The sequence below is a fragment of the Argiope bruennichi genome, chromosome 11 (genome assembly GCF_947563725.1).
Source record: "Argiope bruennichi chromosome 11, qqArgBrue1.1, whole genome shotgun sequence".
Taxonomy (NCBI): Eukaryota; Metazoa; Arthropoda; class Arachnida; order Araneae; family Araneidae; genus Argiope; species Argiope bruennichi.
The window spans coordinates 102,396,938-102,420,226 of record NC_079161.1 but is presented as its reverse complement, the minus strand read 5'-3'; the positions used below and the strand labels follow the sequence as shown (position 1 = coordinate 102,420,226).

Below are 23,289 nucleotides of genomic sequence, written 5' to 3'. Positions count from 1 at the left end.
GCATAAAGCAGTTTTGTTACAACGTCTTCTTGTCTATAAACCCAATAAAATGGCATTAAAGGGTTTGAAATCTGATATATGCTCGTTCCATCAAAATTGGAGATCGATTTCATTAAATCCGTGAGAGAAGTTTAACCATTTGTGTGATTATGAATTCGCTTCCTTCGAATTCATACTCGTGACGATTTTGATTAAAATAAAAGCATTTGACACGTCATTTTATCACCAGAATCGTAGACGTGTGCACAAAAAAATTTAAATAATTACATTTTAACATTAAAATTGTACTTCTGAGAGACAATCATTAAAAATGTCGTAAAAGATATCAAAATACTTAATCCAGAATTTTTTTTATCTCTCTTCAATGGAGTTAAGCATAGAATTCAAAGTAATATGCAAATGTGCGAGAAAGTGAAAGAAAACGTATTCCTTCTAGTACACATACAATGGCCTCGGTGGTATGGTAGAAAAATCTCGGCTTTGGGACTGCAAATTCGAAACTGGTTTCCACAGCGTAAGCGTCTGGTGTACGTTCATTCATCGGGACCAAATGTCCTTTCGTTGATGTGGGGTTCGGATAGTGGGGATTCCAGTTCAGGTGTCTTCCTCGTTATGCGATAATGATTCAAAATGACGAGGTTCATCCCAAAATAACCATTGTTTTCCATTAAAACGGGACGTTAGTACAACTAAATTATACTATTTCACATAAACGTTCATCTTTCCAATTTAAATGATGAAAATATAATCAATTCAATTAGTAACTGACAATAAATGCATTAATGATTTGATTACATTAAAAAAATGCATTGCAAATATCTACAATGTAACCTACCCGTTTTTGTTATTATTATTGAAAATATCATCGACCTTTTTTCTATGCACCAAATCACGTGTCCACATAATAAAACACTGCGGAAGGATGAAGAACGGGAAAGTTATTTCTATTAGAAAGTTATTACTTGAAAAGATCATAAAGAAACTGATTCACTCTCTTGTGACTGCTACTCGCACACTCACCTGCCAGTGGAGATACCATTATAAAATAAGTTCTGGAATCGGCTTCTAATTATTTCTCGAAAAAGCAGCTCATCCATATTGACTTATTGAATTTGTTTATGAATGGATTTGCTTTTTCATTCAAGATAAAAGTTATCTGAATGCAAATATACGTAACATATTTCTCCAAGTTACGCAAATAATTTCGAGTCACTTATCCCTCTGTTAAAAGTAAAAAACATCATAAATCGGACCGTTAAAATAAAAAAAGAAATGTAATCATGTCGATAACTCTTCGAATATCTTCCCCATTCCGTGTTCACGTGCCAACCTTGTTTGTGTTGCCACATAAAAACATAAAATCTCGTATTAAATCTCCAACAAATACATTAAAATGATAAAATACATTAAAATTATATTTTTACAACCCAGCTGCCTACCTCCAGCCAAAAACAGCTGAAGAATTTTTGAAATATTTTAATGCCTTTTAAGTTATAAAGACGAGCCGAGAGGACGTCGTGCAGAAATTCACTCAAAAGGTTTTAGAGTGACACATGGATTCCTCAGCATCCAATATGCCATCAGTAAAAGTGGAAATTCCAGAGAAGTTTGTGAGTGAAAGTAAGTAATAATGTGTTTCATCCCCTCTATAGTCACTAAAAAAAATATAACTATTTACATTTGTTAAAATGAAGTAAATTTTGCACATAAAAATAGCTTCTACAACTTATCGTTAAGTTAGAATATATCAAAATAATTGTGTGTTTAATGATACGAACTTTTTTGATACAAAATACTGATGGAACGTTCATTTCCACTGAAAAAAATAATAAATGGTTCTGAATAGAATTAATTTAATAACTGTAAAAAGCTCACTTTTACAAGTGATCTTACAAATAGATTTTTTAATTCATTATTTTCCATTTTTTAATCTCTAAATTGTAACACATTATTACACTTATCGTAATTTTCTCAAAATATTTTTTTCTCAGATTAACTATTAGGTCACTTCACTCGTATGCATTAAAAATGTAATTAAATGAATCGATCCGTTGATAATAATAATAAATATTAAAATAGTTTATTATAATTAGAGAGGTTCTTCTTGCCGCTGGAGGATTTGTTCTGTCCTGATTCGAATATGTTCTAATTTTGAAGATAACTGCGTTGAAAGTTGGGTGTCTTAATGTGCATAAAAACAGAGAAAGAAAGAAAGGGGTAATTCCATAAATGCCTTTTTCAGAATAAGAGGTGTCTAAAACAGACATCGAAATCTCAAGATCCATTTCTTTGTTAATCTTTCTGTGCTTCTTTCACATTCGAGAAAGTAGAGATGTTACCTAAGCAAATAAAAAAATAACAAAAATTAAATAATTCTATATAATATAAATTGCAAAAATATAATATGAAATTTTTTTAAATGTTGGATTATTAGTATATTATATTTTGAAAATGCTTTAATTTTATTTTTAATTTTTGAAGCATAATCGGAAAAAGAATTGTTTTTCCGTCAATCTGACAGTTTCAATAGTTTAACAGTTTATTATAAGGTTTTATAATGAGAGATAATGCCGAAAGTCATTTATTAAGAACTAAAACGAACTATTTAAGTCTCAGGCGATCAGTTGATTTTCCAGGAATATTGCTCTGTTGATTTTTTAGATAAACCGTTTAAATATAACTCCATGTCCATGATTCCATAAAATTATTTAACATTAAATCCGTGCTATTTTAATTGCCTTACTTATCTTCTGTATATGTACATGAATCTTTCTGATGGAGACAATTCCATAACATCAGAGCGCTATTAAAAATGTTATGTAGTTTATCTGTTTTCTAAATTCCACGATATTGAAACTTCACTTTTTCATATGTCTCGTAAGTTACACATATATTAAACTGAATCCTTTTTCTTTAATTTTCAGCACTGGATAGAAAATCACATAGTTTAATATTTTATGAAGTAAAGAAAAGGGTTTGAATTTCAAGGCATGAATGTAATCTATTATTGGAAATTAAGCAAAAAAAAATATTTTAAGCGTACTGCCAAAATTAGGGAAATATTTCTTTAATTATAAAATTGATATCATTAAAAAAACATTTTTTATATATATTTTAAAACAGTGATAAATTCGTCATTGTGCAGTAAAATTGTCTGAAATTATCGCGGAAAAAAATACCTAAATACAGTTTAATTTTCAATTCGTTAAAATTTAAATTTAAAAGAAATTACTTCGAGGTGCATATTTCGATACTCCAAGGCATGCATGTGCCAAAATTGGTAATTGTCAAATGGTCTGATCTGTAGAGTGCCAAAACACACAATCATCTTTATTATTAGTATAGATTAAAAAATTTAAACGCTTCTAGGGTACAAATAAAAAAATAAAGCATTGAAAAATCCAAGGAAATTTACTGCAATCCTCGTTACTGTGTTTCGTACATAAGGGATTTCTTACTGTAAATATGATTACTGAATACACTGTCTTTGAATATTCTGTTATTGAGCGGCAGCACCATGCCATTCATTAATAATAGCCACTTATCTGTTTTTATTAATTTTATATAAACTTTCGTCATTCCCAATTTCCTTTGGTACGAAAAAAATATGTTATTACTCCATTTCCTTACCTAAGTCAGAAAAAACTAAGTAAAAAAATCATTAATTACAATGTGTGAAAAGGAATTCATTAAAAAATCATTAAGATATTTTAAACTAAGATTTTCTTTTAAACATTTTTAATGTTGAAAGTTTGAAAGAAAAAAGGTGCTAGAAAAACGTAGACAATCCTGAATTTATTCTGTGCGATTTTATTACCGGTTGCAAGCTCACTATAGTTTAAGGAATCTGATTCCCTTCTATTCATATGGGGAATTTACAGAATATATATAGTACAATAAACAAAATACTTTAAGGCTTCTAAAATAGTGCGTTATATGATCATCAAAACTTGGAGCTTAAAAATAGTTTGCTGAAGGATCCATCAAGACCAAATTACATACAATATTTGGTTGAAATTTTTAATGGCCATTCATCTCGGCAAAACATTTTATTAAAAGAACACAAAAAAAGGGTTTAGATTTTTGGTTGCATATTGGCAAGATTCAAAAAGTAAAAAGCATGTTGTGAATAATGATGGTGATTCCCACAATTCAATAATTATCTTAGGAAAAGAACTTTTTAGAGATAAATAATGTTTTTTTTTCTATTTTGGAAAATCAGAAGTACTCTTTTCTGTCTATTTACTAAAATTTCCTGAAATCCGAGCCAAGAGAAATTATTTCTAATCTGTTAGCATTGTCATTCATATAAGAATTTGTGTGAAAGAAAAAAACTCCACTCTTTTTTGAAATAATTGTCTCAGAGAAAGATTTCTTCTTATAAAATAATGTACATCAAAGCCGTATGAGTTCACAATTTTTGGAGGAAAAGGGATTCTCTTGAACAGTTCCGAGTTAATATTACCAAGAATATTGTAACGAAACTTGTCCTAGCTTGAAGCGGACTGAATGGCTCAGTGACAGAATGCTGTGAACTGAAAGTGACAGTCCGCAAGTTCGTATCTGACTGCTGGCGAATTGCTTAATTCTGAATCTGGGAGGTTCGAGTCATGTCGTCTTGTGGATAAAAACAGTTGTAAGGTTTAGTTCCTTGAATGAAGTTTCGAGGTGAGATTAGCGAATGCCATATTTGACTTTAGTTAACACACGGTTTATCTCCGCGACAATATATTAATATCTGTTACCTCCTGAATGAGAGTGATGATTAAAACCATGGTGTGATTTAATTAGTTTTTACACTCTATATATCTCTTCTTATCAATCAGAAGCCTCTTCCTACAATCAACAAGAATCTTTCATCATCAAGAATGTAGATACGTACTGATTCAATTCGTCGTATTAATGACCATCAGTCTGTCTAATCATGCGTATGGAAACCCACTGAATAAAAAATTACTACAAGCAGAAGCCGAAAGCATACATTTTTTCACTTCAAATGGTATAACTATCAAATTAGCGCCCAGTAAATCAAAGGGAAGTACATTTGCTGCACAACGTGGATTAAAACAAAGCAATATCCTAGAAATACACGAGAAAATCAAAAGGAGAATAATTCGAACTTTTCAATGATGGGTCTCTGAAATCAGAATTTTAAACACCATATAAGATCTTACTGTCATCGGTTATTCGCGCTCAGCAAGGATTTGAATAATCCATAATTTCTAAGACAAAATTATCTCTAGAGAGAATATCTGGCTGAGACAAAAATAAATTTCGAAGATTATCAAAGTGCACTGTTGTGATATGTAGATAAAAAAACACGATTGTGATTTTTTTATTACTATTTCATCATATCTTGTTTTATAACTTTGTTATTTTTATTTCTTTCCTTTTATTACAGTTTCAATACTAAAATTGTTTTTATGAATGACTGTGTAGAATCTTCTTATACTCATTGATATGACAACATATCAAAAAAACGAATCAAAATTTGAGCCTTCCGATATCACAAAGTACGCAGCTGCATAAATTTAGACGCGAAATTAGTTTTAAAAACAATCTATAAAATTGACATTTATATCAGCTTTTGCTTTTATCTATCCATATGTTGCAATAGAACGTATTTAGAATGCTTGAACTATTTTAAATATATTTAACTTGCTTTGAAAGAAAACGGTATTTTTAGAACGTCACAAAAAGATGGTATATCAGAAAATATCGAATTAAAAACACTTAAAAAATTTAATTCGATTTTAATTAATAAAAATTTCAATTATGAAACAATTCGAAATCCTCCAATGGAAAATAAATATTTCTTAATCTTATTTGTACAAAAAAAGTGGAGATATATGTGTCTAGTTATTCTTTCATTTTAATTAAATATATTCATCCGTTCTATTTCATTTTCATTGTTTATTTTTATTTATTTATATTGGATACATTTATTTCTGTCGCATTCTTTTGATTATTCTAAATATAGGTGGCAGTACAAATCTTATTCCTTTCATGTTAATTAAGCAATATCTTAATGTTAATAGTTAACGCATTCCGAAAGTATGAATGAACGTGGTAGCATTCGGCAACGATGCTCCTTCCTCTTTTAGTGAATGCAAAGTTTGCTGTAACTGATGACGGCATTCGCTCTACTTTATGACATATGTAAGCTGACATCATTGAATAGGAAAGGAACTGTTATTAAAGGAAGAACTTTCCCCGTCAACAAAATGAAAGATGGGAGGAAAATTCATAATGCTTATTTTCAATATTTTCTTTTATTCACACATTTTTAATAATATATGTAATGTGCAAAAAAAAATGCAATCTACGAGTATCGCAACTAAATTGACGATCGCTGCTTTATGGATATTGCGGGAAAATTTCAATCGAGACCAAACACAATCTCTCTTTTAACTGATAGCAGATACGAAGGGATTAGAAATAAATCTGACTTCGAATCATTTTTAATCTTTTCAGAATTATAATACCTATAGTATAACTAAGGGATAGATTTAATGAGAATAGTTTTTAAAAGAACATTTTTATTATTAGAACCCATTTTTTAAATTATTTTCGACTTCATTGGTTTTCATTCATTAATTATAAATATTAAAAAATTCAATAATTATTATAAATGTTAATTATATATATTATAAATATTCGATAGTCCTTTTTTTTCAATTTACTGCAAGATAACTCCACTCTTATGATAAAAAAAAAAGTTTAATTGATTTATTGACATATCTGAAAGTATTAAAATAATGTACTGTTCTTCAAAAATATTTGAGTATAAATTCCAAAATTTCAACACAATAGGAAATAAGTAAAAAATCGATTACAACATCCTTTCTGTACAAATACAATGCCAGTTTAGTTAAATAAAAGAGTGTAAAGAAAAAAATCTTTAGTTAGTATTACCAAAGAGCAAAACTTTTCAAAAAGAAAAAAAATTAACAAGTGTTTTCTGATCTTTCAACCTCACTTTCACATTTTCTCCATACAGCTCTAAAATTGGTTCAGAAAGGAAAATTTTCAAAAATAGTGTGTCATGATTACTTTCTTTGTTTATCCTGAGAATTTAAGAATTAATATCGTTCACTAAAATATGAGAAGGGACTAACTCCACTCCTGAATCGTCCTTGAGATGCAGAAATTAAAGGATTTTCTTTATTTACTTTAGCAAAAACATATTTTTTCTAAAAGGCCTATTAGGCTCATTTTTGATATTTATTAAAGAAGTGAATTTAATTTGCAGGCAGAAGAACATGCTACATTTCCAAAAGATACATTTTGACTTTTTTCGCTTGGCTGGGGATGTTGAACATCTACGCCATGCGCGTCAATTTGAGTGTGGCTATGGTGGCCATGGTTAACAACACAAAAAGCACCTCTTCTAACGATTCATTTCAAGTGATGGAATGTCCGAATCTAATACAGTACGAAACAGAAGACGGACGGAAGGAAAACGAAGGATTTAAAGTAAGTGTGCTTAAATTTTAATAAAGATAATAAAAAATGAGATTTTTAATTATTTAATTTAAATTAATGGATCATATTTATATTATTGATTCTATGTATTGCATATATAGAATATCTACACTGGTGTTCAAAAGTTAAACAGTAAACATGAAACATCTCAAATAACAATTAGTCTATTGAAGTGAAATTGTGTAAGTGCATTCCGCTCGTTATTAGACCCCAGAAAGTAAAAGAAAATAATAAAAAAGCAGAGTTCCTATTTAAAGGAAATTAAAAATAGGAAAGGTAAGAAATTTGATTGTTACAGAATCTCAAAGCTAATAAATATTTTGACGACTCTGCACAGTTTTTAGAGATCTTACAGCAGGACATCATCTAAAAGTGTTTTTGACCAGTGCCCGTGACAAAAAATCCCATTTTCCTAAACCAAAGATTTCAACTCTGTGAAAGATTGACATTTTCCAAAACCCATTTTTGAAACATTCCTATCTAGCTCTATGAGACCGTGAGTCCATGATCGAAAAACCATCTTCTTCGTGGATTCCTTCTTCCCCTTGAAATTAATCCTCAAACTGAGCCTTGTCGCATTTTAATCCATAAAAAAAAGATAGTTACCAAAAGCTCGAAAGCAAAAGCCACACATAAAGAACATATTGCAAATCAATAACTCTGCGTGATTACGCGATTTACGTCAAAGACAAAGAGAGGAACAAGACTTGTCAAAGTAATTTGCTTTTATGCAAGAATTTCAATTCCAAAGAAGAAATCGATTTAGAAGACGTCGCCATGCCTTTTCCAGGTCAAGACTTAACGAGAATCTCAGCTTCCTGAATATCTGTTGATTGGTGAATATGATAGGACTTCAATCTTTTTGTGCCCAAGAATGGTTTCTATAAGAAAGTACATTCTGCGGCACCGAACATCGAGAGTAAAAACTCTTAATGATCCTGTAGAAAATTTGACTTGGAATTATTGTTTCACAAGCAGCAATGTGATTTCAAGGGAGCTCATTGAGAGAGCTCTCACAATAAGAAGCTCTCATCATCAAGAGAACTCATTCAAAGATTAACTCTCTACGATGTTGTGCATTTAATCCAGGATAACATACTCTAAAGACATGATTCCTTCTGGTGATGCAAGCGATACCCCGACCTAGCCAAAGGTCATGCAGGAAACTTGATGGGGCCTCCGAAGAGCAACCCCACCTGGCACGAAGGAATAAACGACACTTGAAAACAACAAAGGAACTCCTAGAGAAAACGCATATTTGCACAGAAAAAAAGAAAATTTAAAAAAACATTACATTTCACATGACATGTGAAATTGTGAAACATTAAAAATACATAAAATACATTAAATGAGTGTTAAATTTTTACAGTAGGAGAGAACAAAAAACAAGAGCTTTTATAAACTGCCCCTCAAATGACTCGAATTTTTATGAGTTCTTCAACGTCAAGAGATATCCAATTTCTTGGGGATCTGAGTGTGTGTTCTCGCCATAGCGCTCAGGATTTGATCACGTGATTTATGGATCCTTCTTCGGTGCCACACTGACAAGTAGAATTTTTGCCAAAGAAACGACTTTGATGCACAAAAAATACACCATTTCCAGTGTGTACTTGGTTAAGATAAAAATCCCCCTCAGTTCGTTTAACAGAAACGTTTTCAAAATGTTGACAGATTGTTCCCCCCTTGATGGAATTATTCCACCTCTCCTGCCAATCCTTAACTATTAGTATTTTAGTCCCATTTCTGTGGTAGATTTTGGATTCATAGATAGATATTTCTTGTGTTTCTAAGTTTAAAGCTCTCTTGAATAATGTATCTGTCTTTTTATTTCCAATATACCCCTGATGAGCTCCGATACAGATCATTTCAAAACCAAATTAAAAATTTGGATCCCGCTGCTGGAATTGCTCTTAATCATTGAACGATGTCCTTTTTCCTAACAAAGAACAAATCTATATCTCTTCATCTTAATTCATCGCTCAAATGATCCCCTTCTTCATTTTTGCTGTGATTTATCAATCATGAGAAACTTCTTTTAAAAACCATACTTGTATCTACAAACATCCCAAGCAAAAAGATCGGTTAATTTTCAGTTCTTTTGAAAGATGTTGAATTTTAAGCGTTTCAAAGGCACTGTATGTAACGCAAATGTTTGCGCTGCATTGATCATACTCTAAATTACATAAAGGCGTCACTTTTTTAAATATATTAGTGGCACTGATTTTTAATAATTAAGAAAATGTATTTGTGTCATAACTGTAATCTATTTTAGTGTAACTGTTAACAGTGTAATAATGGATTGATGGAATCGAGTTCCGAAACTACAAAATTTCTGATTTGAAGTATAGACCTTACCATTCAGGCACAGTAGTCCCAAAAAGATTCAGGAAATATAGAGCTGAGATTAGGACTTGTTTTAGATATAGAATATTACGTTGAAAAGGAATAAAAAAAAAATTGAAAAATGATACGACTTATGAAAGTGATAAAACATCCCTTAAACAATAAAAGAAATGCGTTTGATAAAAGTTTTATATATAAAGTGAAAATTATACGTATAAGATTTTACATTTTTCTCTTTAGCCACATCATTTTCTGCAAAAAATTCCTTTCAGCAAAACTCTATCGCCCTGTTTCTGTAGACAAACACGAATAACTTTGCCGGAATTTATATATATATATATATATATATATATATATATATATATACAAAAGCTATTGGAGTCTACAAGCCTTAGTTCCGAACTTCAAGTTTTGTTCTTTCCGTGCATTTCGAGTGTCTGTTTTAATTTCAGGGTGAGCAATACAACTGGGACTCGAAAGCTCAAGGCATCATCTTGGGATCCTTCTTTTATGGATACATCCTCACTCAACTCCCGGGCGGAATTCTGTCAGAAAGATTCGGCGGCAAATGGCTGTATGGTGGGGGATGTCTGGTAACAGCAGTCTTCTCCCTCCTCACACCCCTGGCGGCCAGTTTGGGAACTGGTGCCTTCATCACAGTGAGAATTCTAGAAGGTCTGGGAGAAGTAAGAAAAAAATATTTTTTTGAATTACTAATTACTAAAATACATTATTCTTTTTTTATTTTAATCAAATCAGTGATTATTTAGAAACAGACCAGAAAATTTCGGACAGTAGTATCACGAGAATGCCTTTAGACTTCTTTATATCGCCAATGTAAGATGTTTAATTAAAGATAGGTTTTTCAGAATTATTTTTAATTAACTTTATGTCTAATAGAGAGTCAGGGAACTATTTTCAGAAGCATCGGTTTTGTCAGTAAATACGTTTGTTTGGAGTAAAATACAATAAAGTAAATAATTTTTTTTAAAAAAAATATTATACGGAAGAAATTAATATTTTGAATCAGAATCTTTGATTCACTTTCTTCCCCACATACTAAATATACAGAGAGGAACTATAATAATTACCAAAGAAAAAAAATGAATTTTAGAATTTGAAGGAATCATCTTCCTGAGTTTGATAAACTCATTTTTGTATTAAGTCTGTCACTATGTCTGTCCGTGAATATGTGAACGCAATAGTCTAAAAAAAGAAACAATAAAGTAGAGATAATTTGATATGCGCAGTCGCATGCATCAAATTTCAAATCTTTATCAAACTTTATAGCACAAATATAATTATATATAATCGTAAAACTTGCTGTATTGTCCAATTTTTATATCTTATAACTTCATTTCCATGCAAACAGGGTGTGACATTTCCGGCAGTGAACATGATGATCAGCAGGTGGTCTCCGAAGGTAGAGCGGAGCCGCATCTCCACCATCATCTTCACGGGTTCCCAGATCGGCAACGTCATCGCCATGCCCATCTCTGGAGTCCTCAGCAGCACGGACCTGCTTGGAGGGTGGCCGTCCGTCTTCTACGTTTTCGGTAAGAAATGGCTGCGTAATCAGTTTAAAATGAAGCGCATGAAAAAATTGTTAAAGTAACTTATTAATATAAGAGCTGTCCAAATGAAAAGTGGACAGGTTGGATGAAAAGAATACCTTTATTGGAAATCAAAAGAAATTACCATGAGCGTTGTATCACAAGTCCCATCGTTTAGGTAGCAGGTCTATGCTTTTGCTGCAGAAAGGTGGTGATTGATTGCACAGCTTTCTGTACTTCGTCATTTGTCATCCGAATGGAAACTTGACCCCTTTAATGCTCTCTTACGTGGGTCAAAGATGTGGAAGTCACAAGGTGACAAATTTGGACTACAAGGTGGGTATTCCAACACTTTCCAAAGGAATATTTTTTAGGTCGTATGGGCCAGCATTGTCATGGAGAAGGGTCATTTGTTGTGTGAGAAGGTCTAGCCGTTTGCGTTTGATTGCTTCCCGTAGTTTCGTCCAAGTATTGCAGTATTGTGTTGAATTTATAGTGTTTCCTTCGGCAGGAAATCAATCAAGAGTGCTCCACGGCAATCGATGAATCAAAAACCGTACTATCGCGCGCTGTTACGATATGGATGCATCCATGAACAGCACGACTTTACTTTCGACCAGTTTCCTCCAATCCGAACAGCTTTCTCTGTTGAACAAAGTATGCAGTGCACATCTCCTACTGCCATTTATGTCCTTGTTCGGTAACGCTGCTGTAGCTACAGTCATTCTGACGCAATCGCAAGTGTCCGCTTTTCATTTGGGCAACCCTTACATAAAACAATATTATAATTGCTTTTTGAATTATTTCACACGCATTTTAAGTTCGTACTTTTAAAAAATCTGAAGTAAGTTCGATACGGCTTAGCAAAGTCAAGTTCAAATGCGAGATGTCTCAGTTTCAAGGCTACAAATTTTAAATCGTTAGATTGCATTCAGCACAGCAATGCAGAGTACAAAGGCTTCTCTAAACCAGTTGTTGTCGTTGAATGTGTTTCTCACCATCCTCTCCTTCCACAGCGAGTGGAAACAATCCAATACAACATGACTTCGTGTAGCGCAGGGGATCATCTTATCGGACTTTATCTCTTGCCTCTTCATCCGACCAGTGGCAATTACTTTATGTTTCTAAATCATTTGTTACCAGAAATCTTTGATAACTAATAGCTTTCCGCTAATTCTAATTCGATGTAGTATCAACCTATTTTAACTATAAAATCACGTGCGGCCAGAAATTGAGAGAATGCACTTGGTCTATTTGAATGCCTTATTTATTTACCTGGAGACACAGATAATCTGCATCGTTATAAGGGTGGAAACAAGGTGGAAATAGTATGACTTCGTGTAACGCAGAAATACTCTGCATAAATGTTTGGGACCACTTTGTATCATTGATGACAAATCCGAAGAACAGATTATATAAATCTTAAATAACTGCCGAAAGTAAAGGCACAACCCAAAACCTTCCAGAACATTAACTCTACAAACTGGAATTGAAATACTTGTATAACATCTTCACATTTCCAGAATCATTGAATTTAAATCGAGATGGCAATTGAAATAATTTTTTCTGCGTTTACGGTTTTTCAATAAACATAAAAGAATCATTTTCTTATTTATTCGGGTTTTCAGGGACGGTCCTACTTTCCCATTTCTGACTGTTCATCTGTAATGACTGTCTGAACTAATGTGGAATCGGTTTTGACAATGTATGCTCTTGATCTTCATTACGAATTCAAAATGCCGGTCTTTATATCACAACTGACGAACTCGATCGCATATGTTGTTAAAAGAATACAGCTTTATATAGTTTTCGAATGTGTTCTTTTTGATCAAGTTTTTAAGCACTTCTTGTTTTATATTTTCAATTCAATGAAAATTTATAAATTCAGTATTATTTTCTGATTCCGCCCTTTTAACGATGTTTCGCGACATGTTTATTATCCCTGAAAATTGAGACGAAGTTCTCGCTTAAACAGCGATTAGAGCTATGGATAAAAGTCTAAATCAATAAATTTGTTCTTTTATATCACAGCAAATTTTTCAAATAGAAGTATGAAAGTTTGTACTGTCAGTCCTTGTAGATAAGTGTTTAAAAAATCATTCACGGACAAACTTTCACTGTGGGGATCGTATAACAATCTAATTTTTGCGTTTTATTATTATTATTCCCTTCTATAAAAGCCAAAATCTATTCATACATTTGGGCACCTTGTTTGATTTAAGTTTGTAGCTGAAATTAACTGACTAATTACAATCACTAAATAAAAAACTTGCTCCCCTTTTTTTTGGGGGGGGGGAAGACCCTATATACTGATGACAGTAACGAGCTTGCCATATCTAATCTGTAGTCGCCTAAAGCTACTACACATAGATATAATTGATTATATTATTTTATCAATTTTAAAAATGAATATATTATTATAAATGCTTAAATTAGGGGCAAAAAGCCTGGTAGATAATGAAAACTAGATGCTTATGAAATGAACATTTAATTATTCTTTTTTAATTTTTAAATTTTAATTCCTTCAGTATGGATTTTTAATTTAAAAATCAGCCAATTTGTATGATTTTAAATAACCTTCTATTCTAGAAAGATTTTATTAAAGGCTATTAATTAAATTTATTTAAGTTAATCAATAACACTTAAACGACATTAATTTTTTGCAAAAAGTCACACACAATATCTTTAATCAATTCCAGGAGCGTTTGGTTGCATTTGGTTTCTGTTTTGGTGTGTTTTCGTTTACGAAAATCCCTCTCAGCATCCGACCATTTCCAAAGAGGAGCTGCTACACATCGAACAAAATAAAGATGAAAAACCAAAGACGGTAAGAATAAAAGAATTTGGAAATGTATTCTGAATTTGGAATAGAAATTTGTATTTTCTCAGCAAGGGAAAAAAAATGTAATTTTTTATTAATTAATGTTTTTTTTTATTATTTAATTATCTAATAATTATTTTTTATGTACAAAAATTCTATCTTTTTTTAATTTCTTTTCTCCATAGAGATAAGAAGTTTTTTGACAAAAACATTTCATATATATGCCATCTGAATAAATATATATTACATATATTTTTAATATGTATAATCTATAAAATATAATATATGTATTATGATAAAATATATTATAAATTAACAATATAATTTGTGTATTTTTAATTCATTACAGAAGAATAATAAACAACAAACGTTTTCAGAGAAAGAACCTTCTTTTTAATCCCTTTAAATTCGAAACAACGCCCCTTATAGCCAGGGAAATAATATGTACTTATAGTGAAGTGACTACGCTGAATTTATTAAGACAGGTTACAATAACCCCAGCAGCCAGCAAAATAAGGAAGTTACAAAAATAACTCAAAAAACAAAGGAAATCGGTCAAAAAGTTCAGCAATGTATGTTATATTAGGACAAAAACACAGTAAAAAATCATGGAGTTATCTGTAAAACTAATGGTGATATTTGTGTTTAAAATCTGAATTTTCCATGAGTTGAATAAGTGCCTTAAAATTGCAAAATGTATATTCAAATTCCCCCGAATACATTTCTCAGTTGTTTTTTTATTATTATTATTTATTTATTTATTGTTTATTATTATTTAAATTTTACTTCGCCGTAACAACTAATAAAAAGTTGTATGATAGTACTAAGAATACTTTTCCAATTTTAGACGAACACTTTTTCAAGTCAAGGAAAGCTCACAATTTTAATTGCAAATATCTCTTCCAATTTTATAGATAACTTCGAGAAACTTTTTCATGTGTTATTATTATGATGTAGCAAACATTTTTTCTAACTGGACTTTTTGACCAATTATTTTTTAGTTATTTTTGTAACTTCTTTCTTTCGCCGCTAGAAACGCTGTAACCTGTTTCAATAAATTCAGCACAGTCACTTTACTATAAGCATAGTTACTTCCTTGACAATACGAAACCCCGTTTTGAATTTAAAGGACTTTATAGATCCATCTGTATACAATATTTTTTTATCTTAAAGCAATCTTTTTTCCAATTGCCTTTTCGTCTTTCTATATTTTGATGCTTTGAAAATTGATACTGTTATTATTATAGAAAATGAATTTACATTTTTGATTTCATCATTTAGCAAATTTCTCAGATAATCTGCAAATTATTTTAAAGAACGCTTTTCATTTTTCAGAAGATGGCCATTCCATGGAAGGACATTTTCACTTCACTTCCCATGTGGGCCGTGATCATCGCTCACATTGGACACAATTTCGGATTCCTGATACTGCTGACAGAGATGCCGACCTACCTCAGTGGAATTCTGCACTTCGACATCAAATCGGTAAGTCCAAATTGACCCTAGGGCAGACCACAGACAGCAAGCCCGTATTACACAGCATTTCAAAAGATAGCACAAAAAATTTGCACTTCAGCCTTTAATGCTTATAAATTTGATTCTGAAATATATATGAATAAAGTTTAAATTTAATTTAATTGCATGAAATATTACGAAAAATTTCTCACGCCTAAAAAAACTTAATTTGAAGTTGAAAGACAGTCGTTTCGGTTTGGTTAGTAAATATGTATTTCATATCATAAAAAATGGTTGTCAAAAGATATAATGAAGTTTCGAATTAAAGGGAAAATTTAGTTTTGCTAAAGTATCTGAATTCCTGAACAATTTATCAGCTTGATATGAAAAAAACGCGAAATATTTCGAGGAATTATTAGCATAACAAAAGAATTTAAGTTACCAATAAGATACAGATTTTTTTTTTTTAATTTACCTTGATTTTACTTTGAAGATAATGACCAGAAAGGAAATTTTGTTTTAAATACGAAATGTTACCACCAGATATTTATAAATATATGAATATTAAAATTTAATGGGATTTCTTATTTGTTTTATTAATGTACTTCTTATTTTTAAAAAATCTAAGTGCGTATAAAAATTAAAGTGCTATTTTAAAATCCATTATATATTTAAGTATTTTTATCTGAGTCAATTCTTAACATATTTGATCTGAATTCTTCTTTTATAATTCTTGTTGATATTAAACAGTAAGTAAATATCGATATCAGGACTTAAAAAATGTCTTCGGATTTTAGTTTTCTTGTGATGCTCTCTTTTTGTATAAAATGAATACCTATGGAATACAAATATCCAGAATAATAGATATCTTGCTATTTATCTTTGTCTAGAATGGGCTTCTGTCTGCCTTGCCTTACATAGTGCAAGCGGTTTGTGCGTGGCTAGTCTCTTTCTTGGCTGACAGGATAAGGAAGTCTGGGAAAATGAGTATCACTACAATTCGAAAGGTCTGCAATTCCATAGGTAAGAGCAAAATTGTTTCCACGCCAAATGATTATTCTTTGATAATAATAAAAATTCATAATTTGAACTTCTTGCGGTCGTGCAAATTTCGGCCAGTAGCAGTTCTAGATTATACCAGCATAGACGATAATCGAAACACAAAGCTACTTTATAAAATATATGATAAAATTAAGCAATCATAGTTACTTTATCTAAACACAGTATCTTGATAAATAACTAAACAGCAATGGAATCACAATAATAACGAAAGGAATTTTTAAAACAGGAATGTAGAAAATAACACAATATAATAAAAAATTAAAATATATACATTCATTATCCCGGACGAACAATACGATTTTCGTAAAAATCGCAGTTGTACACACCAACTTCTCAGAGTGAAGAACATAATTACTGCAGGTTTCAACGCTAAATTCATTACTGGTGGCATATTTCTGGATGTGAGGAAGACATTTGACCGAATATGGTATCATAGCCTTACTTTCAAACTTATTCATTTCAAATTGCCATCTTACCTCACTTCAATTATTTCAAACTTTCTTTCAAATCGAAAATTCCAAGTCAAAGTGCAATAAACACTTTCCATAGAAAGTGAAATCCAAGCTGACACACCTCAGGGAAGCCCTCTCCTTTATTTTATTTTCAATGCCAAAGACCGAAAATATTATGAATTGTCTGTTTACTGATGATGCTGCGATTCTCATCTAAGGTATCCCCCCAAAATATGTCATTCAGGAACTGCAAGGGTTATTACTCAAAACTGAAGACCGGTGCACTCATTGGCGAATCTCCATCAACTCTGAAAATACCCATGCTATTTTGTACCGCAAAGGTCAAAGTAAGAAAAAAATTGAGGTTCCCCTTCTTTGAAAATGACCTAAATTGGGACATTGATGTCAAATACTTCGGCCCCCTTCTTGACTCCAAACTAACCTTCAAAAATAATTTCAAGCACAATGCTGAAAAATTCTGGATTAGAGTTCATGAAATTATTCTTCTAATTGATCGACATTCCCCGCTTTCTCTCAGTAACAAAGTCAAACTATACAGCAAGTCATTCGGCCTATCTTAAGTTACGCAGCTCAAATTTAGGGCTTTGCAGCTAAAACTCACAGGAAGCATATCCAAATCTCACAAAACAATATTCTAAGAATGATCACTAATGCCCCTTTCTGTGTTGACGTCATCCGCAGGGATCTCAAAATAGAGGATATTGAAACTTATATCTCCAAATTATCCAGGAACTTCTTCCTGAAAATTTTATTCCATATCGAATTTTTAAAGTTTGTGGATCTTGTGCTCAATAAATATATTATCGTGAGGATTTAGATGTCCTCTAACTGCTCTCTTTATCTATCACCAATCCGTGATACAATGTTATCTAACTGCTAACAACTCTTTTACTCTATGAGATTCATCCCGAAATCATTCTAATGGTACTTCACAACAAAGATATGGGGGGGGAAAGAACTGGTTTTCTTTTTGTGTTAGTTTAATCAAAAAATAAATTATTTTTATTAATGCAAATAAATTGCATCATTCATGTAGACGTCTTCTTGCAACTTCAGGTCTGTTCGGTCCCGCGGTGTGTCTCCTCGGAGTCACGATGAGTGGCTGCCGTCCGGACCTCATCGTCGCCCTGCTGTCCATGTCACTGGCCCTCAACGGATTCATCTATTCCGGTTTCAATGTCACCCACGTGGATATGAGCCCGGATTTAGCAGGTAAGAGAATCCGATGCTCTGTGCCGTCAGACACTCATTCACCCCTTCATAATGGAAGCTGGGAAGATAATCACTATGCAGTATATTTATTTTTTTCTAATCTAATAAATATTATTACATCATCGATTCGTATCAGTGTGATTTTAAATACTCAAATCGAGCTATCCATCATTCAGCAATACTAGATTTCATATTTTTCATATCACATCCATTTTTCGCATTGATTTTGTCCAGAAAAATTATCCTCCATCTTTAAGTTCATAATTTTTTTAAAAAATGAGTTGTATCTTATCAACAACTGAAAATTTCCTTTCATGTAACAGCTGATGACATTTTTTTTTACCGACATTATGTTTGCATTATGTAATTCAAAATAAAAGTCACATCCTATACAAATTGAAGGAACTCTTGGAGATGTTTCGTTCTACAACACAAAATGGCTCGAATTATTGCTGAAAATGATTGCTAGTACATGGTGAACAAGTGGAAGGAAATGGTGTTTCTATTTTCCTGTTAGGATTGCAGCGCATCGTTAACCCTTTCGTGACGGACATGTCATATATGCATCACTTGCAAACATCTTTCACAGCCGGGAACAATCCGTGCATATTTGGAAATCGAACTCATGGGACGGTGATGCATATGAGCACTTCAAACTAGAACAATTTTTAATCACCACTAGATAGCTCCCTATGTCCATTGCTGAAATAAATACATCCTGTTTAGTATCCTGGCCTTCAGTCTGATCACATTCAACTTGACTTTGGTAGTTTGCTCGTCAGCTGTTGCGGGGGGGGGTAAGAGTAATGTAAATAAGCAGAGTTAAATTGTGTAACTTTCCGCTTGATAGAATCAATCATTCGCGTTTCTGGTCTCCCTTCGAGTTCTTTTCTTCTTTTTTGTTATCACTGTGCAGCCGTAGTCTTTTTGAGTTTTACCGTCAGTTTTGTTGTCTTTTGCGTTGGTTTAGGATATATTTCGTGTATTTCTCTTTTTATTATGGAAAACCTTGGTTTCATTTTATTATGGCAAGAAAATGCGATTTGTCAGAGGAGGAATGTGCTCGTATTATAAATGAACTAATAATCTAAAAAGGTAACAAAAGTAACAACGTTAGGACTTAAACTTTATTTTTTGTGATTTTTTTTTTCAAAGTTAGGCTTAACGATGCAAAACTACCGTCCTGTGAGATGATCCTTTTCACGTACGCTCAATCCTATGCGTGCGTCTAAGATAGAGGCATCCCGTCCCGAAAGGGTTAATTTCTCTTGTAACGCTCAAAGTATCTCGCCTTCTCTCCTCAAAATGGTTTTCTTTGGCTTTATTTTTCAATCAGTCATCTTTCGTATTCGAAAACCTCTAACCTTCTAAACATCTTTTAATTTTCTATTAATTGTTCATGAAAGTTAATTATTTATTGAAATAAGCATATTTTTTAGTGTATCTTTAAGATGGAGCTCTTGTGTTAACATTTATAATTAAATTCTCGCTTACTTTTGTTACACAGAAAATTTAACCTCTGATGTCAAATAAAGCAGTTTAGCAGAAAAACGGCAGCCTTCTCTTGTGTTTTATTATTATTATTATTGCAATACTCATTACTTCTGAATAAATGAGCTATAATTGCAATCGATTAAAAAAATTTTAATCTTTTTCAGGGACCACTTTTGCAATTACAAACGCCACTTCCAATGTTTGTGGGATAATTGGCCCTATGATTGTCGGATATTTTACAGCAACTGGCGTAAGTACCAATTGGCTTTATTGTTTTTACAGACGAGCAAGCTAACAAAATAAAATCAAATTTATTAAAGATAAATTTCATCTATTATCGTATTTTCTGAAAACCTACAGTAGCCTTCTTTATTCGAAATATCTCATGAATATTTATAATATTGTAGGCGAGCAATTTATTCAAATATTTCGCTGTTTACCAGAAAGTCATTAATCAAAAATAGAGTTCCGTTTGAAGTTTCAAATAACGAGTAAATAGTTAAACAAAGATTATCTTAACCACAACGTTCAATGTTGAATGATTTACAATAAAAAATATAATAGCAATTTAATTTTAAAAAGAAAATGTTTAAGACAAGATAAGAACATTTTAAATAAAAAAACAGTTAAAAGCTTTCACAAAATTGTATATAATTTTTAAATTATTTTGAAAAGGATTTAATAATCTTTAGCGTGATTTATCAAACTACTTTCATGTATTTATGCAGAACTCTTCTCTAAAAAACAAGAATATTTTTTAAAAATATCTGATTAAATAGAAAAACACCACATAAAATCACTGATTTCTTAAATTTTTGTAAAAATCATTTATATTTATGAAGTTTTATTTCGTATTTCTGTATGTTATTTTTATGGTAAATATCCCTCACTTTAACTTTTATGTTTATACAATTCCTCAATTATCAAAAAGTTCATGAACGCATTTCATTGAAACTTGCAGGCCAAAATTAAAATAAAATCTACAGATTGAGAGGGTTTATTATTTGTAAGTAGCTGAAAGATTGGAAAAGCACCTTGAGAATAAAAAATGGAATAAATTATGTAACTAATAATAAAATACACAACCAACTTCTAAATTAAAATATGTTTATGTAAAATTCTCAGCATGAATCTCAATTTAAAAAAATAAAAAATATTATTAATATGCTATTATGATAATATTGCTTTTCCATATTGCATCAGTTATCTGTTCTTGTAGTTACTTAAATAAAAAATAAACAGCCTAACGGTTTTCTTGAAATTATATTGTGCATCATTTATTTATTTTTTCTGTATTCATTTTTTATATTAAATAATGCAATTATCAAATTAATTATCATTCAATTAAATTTTTATATTAATAATGCAAAATATATTTACTCGTTTTTATAAATAATATCTTTCTTTGAAATTTCTTTAACAGGCAACTATTGCAAACTGGAGTGACGTGTTCTACGTCACAGCTGCCGTGTACACCGTCTGTGCCGTGTTCTATGCCATCTTTGCGTCAGCTGAACCCCAGCCATGGGGCACAGTGAACACAGACACGGAAAAGAAGTACAGTCTCGACAACATCAAAAGCTAGCGACGGTCAAGTGATGATTAAGAATATTTTCATTGCACACTGGTAAATCAAGCCTAAGTTGACGACCAACAGCAGGCTTTTTTTGAGAAAACTGGTTTGTTCCTGACTTGCGGAAACACTTGATCGATTGAACCTTGACATCGATCGAGAAAGGGAGAAGACAAGAGTGTGGCTGGACAGTAATTTTACGATGAAATTTAAATGCTGAATTTCATTTAAAGAATTCCTCTATATAATTCCTCTATTTAACCATCAAAGTGCATCGAAACATTTTGTAAAGATTTAGTTCAGTGTCTAATCACCTTAACTTTATCATTGGTATAGAGAATATATTGACTCTAATGCGCGATCGAATTTCCTGATGAAATGTTATTTTATCCGTTGATCGATTATCTTTTATCCACGAATTTTTTTCTTACTTGTTAATAACTGACTAGTTTAACTAACATTAAACTTATCCTAATTTTAAAAGCATATTGAGCATTCACAATTTGCTCACGATATTTCGTTTATGATATGCCATTCTAAAAATAACAAGGAACGGAGATTAAGAACCATCCAGTCAAACTTCTCCGTTCATCTCCACATATTTGATGCAAATAGAATATTGTTTTGATCATTTCAGCTCCAAATCGAAAAATATAAAATAAATTAATTCGATACAGCGCATTAAGGTATGTGCACCTCATTTAAATATTTACCTTTCTGTTCAAATTTAATCATCATTTAATTAGTCATTCAGATATACATGCCATTGCATGCATTTAACTGAATTATTTCGTAGTAACAGAAAACAGTAAAATAAAATTCTGTACGGAATTTCGCGCTATCAGGCTCAAAAATTGGAAAAAGGAACAGTTTGTAGATCTGTTTTATATTTTTGTTAATGGATGAAGATTTTGATGCATTGCGTGCCATTAGAGATTACTTATCGTCAAAAATTCCTGCATGCTATGTATTCCTGATGTGAGGCAGCGAACTGCAGAAGTGATTAATAAGAGCTGTATCTCACATAAATGTGAATTACTTGCAATATAAACATGTAAGGGGTTAATAATGTACATATGCATATTTCAACACATAAATATTGTAACTCATATTTAAGTATTTTTAAATAAAGTAATAAAATTCACTGCATATTTTTATGAAAGCGTTTTTCTCTGAATATGTTTTTTGTGTCCTATTATTTCCTTTAAAAATTTCTGTTATACACTTTCGTACCATTCTGAATCATTTTAGGTTTAATAAATTTGAAAATCTAAAAAAAACGCCATGCATTCTTATAAATATTGCCAAAAAAAAACAGACACTATAAATGAGACATTATAAATCTAGTCTCATTTGAAGGGGAAAAAGCCTGTTTTCAGAAAAAATAAGAAAATAAATTCATTGCTGTTTCATTCTCTAGAAAACGTATAAGCACGAGCTGAATCAACGAGGATCCAGAAAACTCTATTTTTCGTTTTTTCCTATTGAAAATATAATAAAAAAATTTTACTTCAAGATGTCGATGAACTTTAATATTTATGATTTCTTTAAAACAGACCATTTTATTATTTTGCTTCTGTTTTTTAATTGTTTGTTCATGTGTTTGTATAGTTTTGATTACAATAATTCAGAAGTGAAACAATTAATGCAGAAGTGAACAATTTAATAGTCTAAAATTTAGCTTGATGTCTTTATATCAGAATTGTGTATCTGCACCCATCTTGCACCATGTAAGCTGATGGGAGAAATACTTTTCTAAAACACAAACTCGTTTTCTTTTATTTTATGAGACTTAAGGAAAAAACTTCAGATCTAAGA

At 31.4% G+C, this 23,289-nt stretch overlaps 1 protein-coding gene across 1 annotated transcript; it reads left to right on the top strand.

Annotated features, from left to right (window-relative positions):
- Nucleotides 1–1,482: 1,482 nt before the first annotated feature.
- On the top strand, nt 1,483–22,620 carry LOC129957185 (putative inorganic phosphate cotransporter). Its single transcript, XM_056069381.1, has 10 exons — nt 1,483–1,620; nt 7,253–7,476; nt 10,281–10,514; nt 11,201–11,384; nt 14,081–14,208; nt 15,538–15,687; nt 16,548–16,680; nt 18,249–18,404; nt 20,063–20,148; nt 21,322–22,620. Exons 1-10 carry the CDS (start codon nt 1,554–1,556, stop codon nt 21,481–21,483), a joined length of 1,524 nt encoding a protein of 507 aa, XP_055925356.1. The 5' UTR covers nt 1,483–1,553; the 3' UTR covers nt 21,484–22,620.
- The last annotated feature ends 669 nt before the right edge of the window (nt 22,621–23,289 follow it).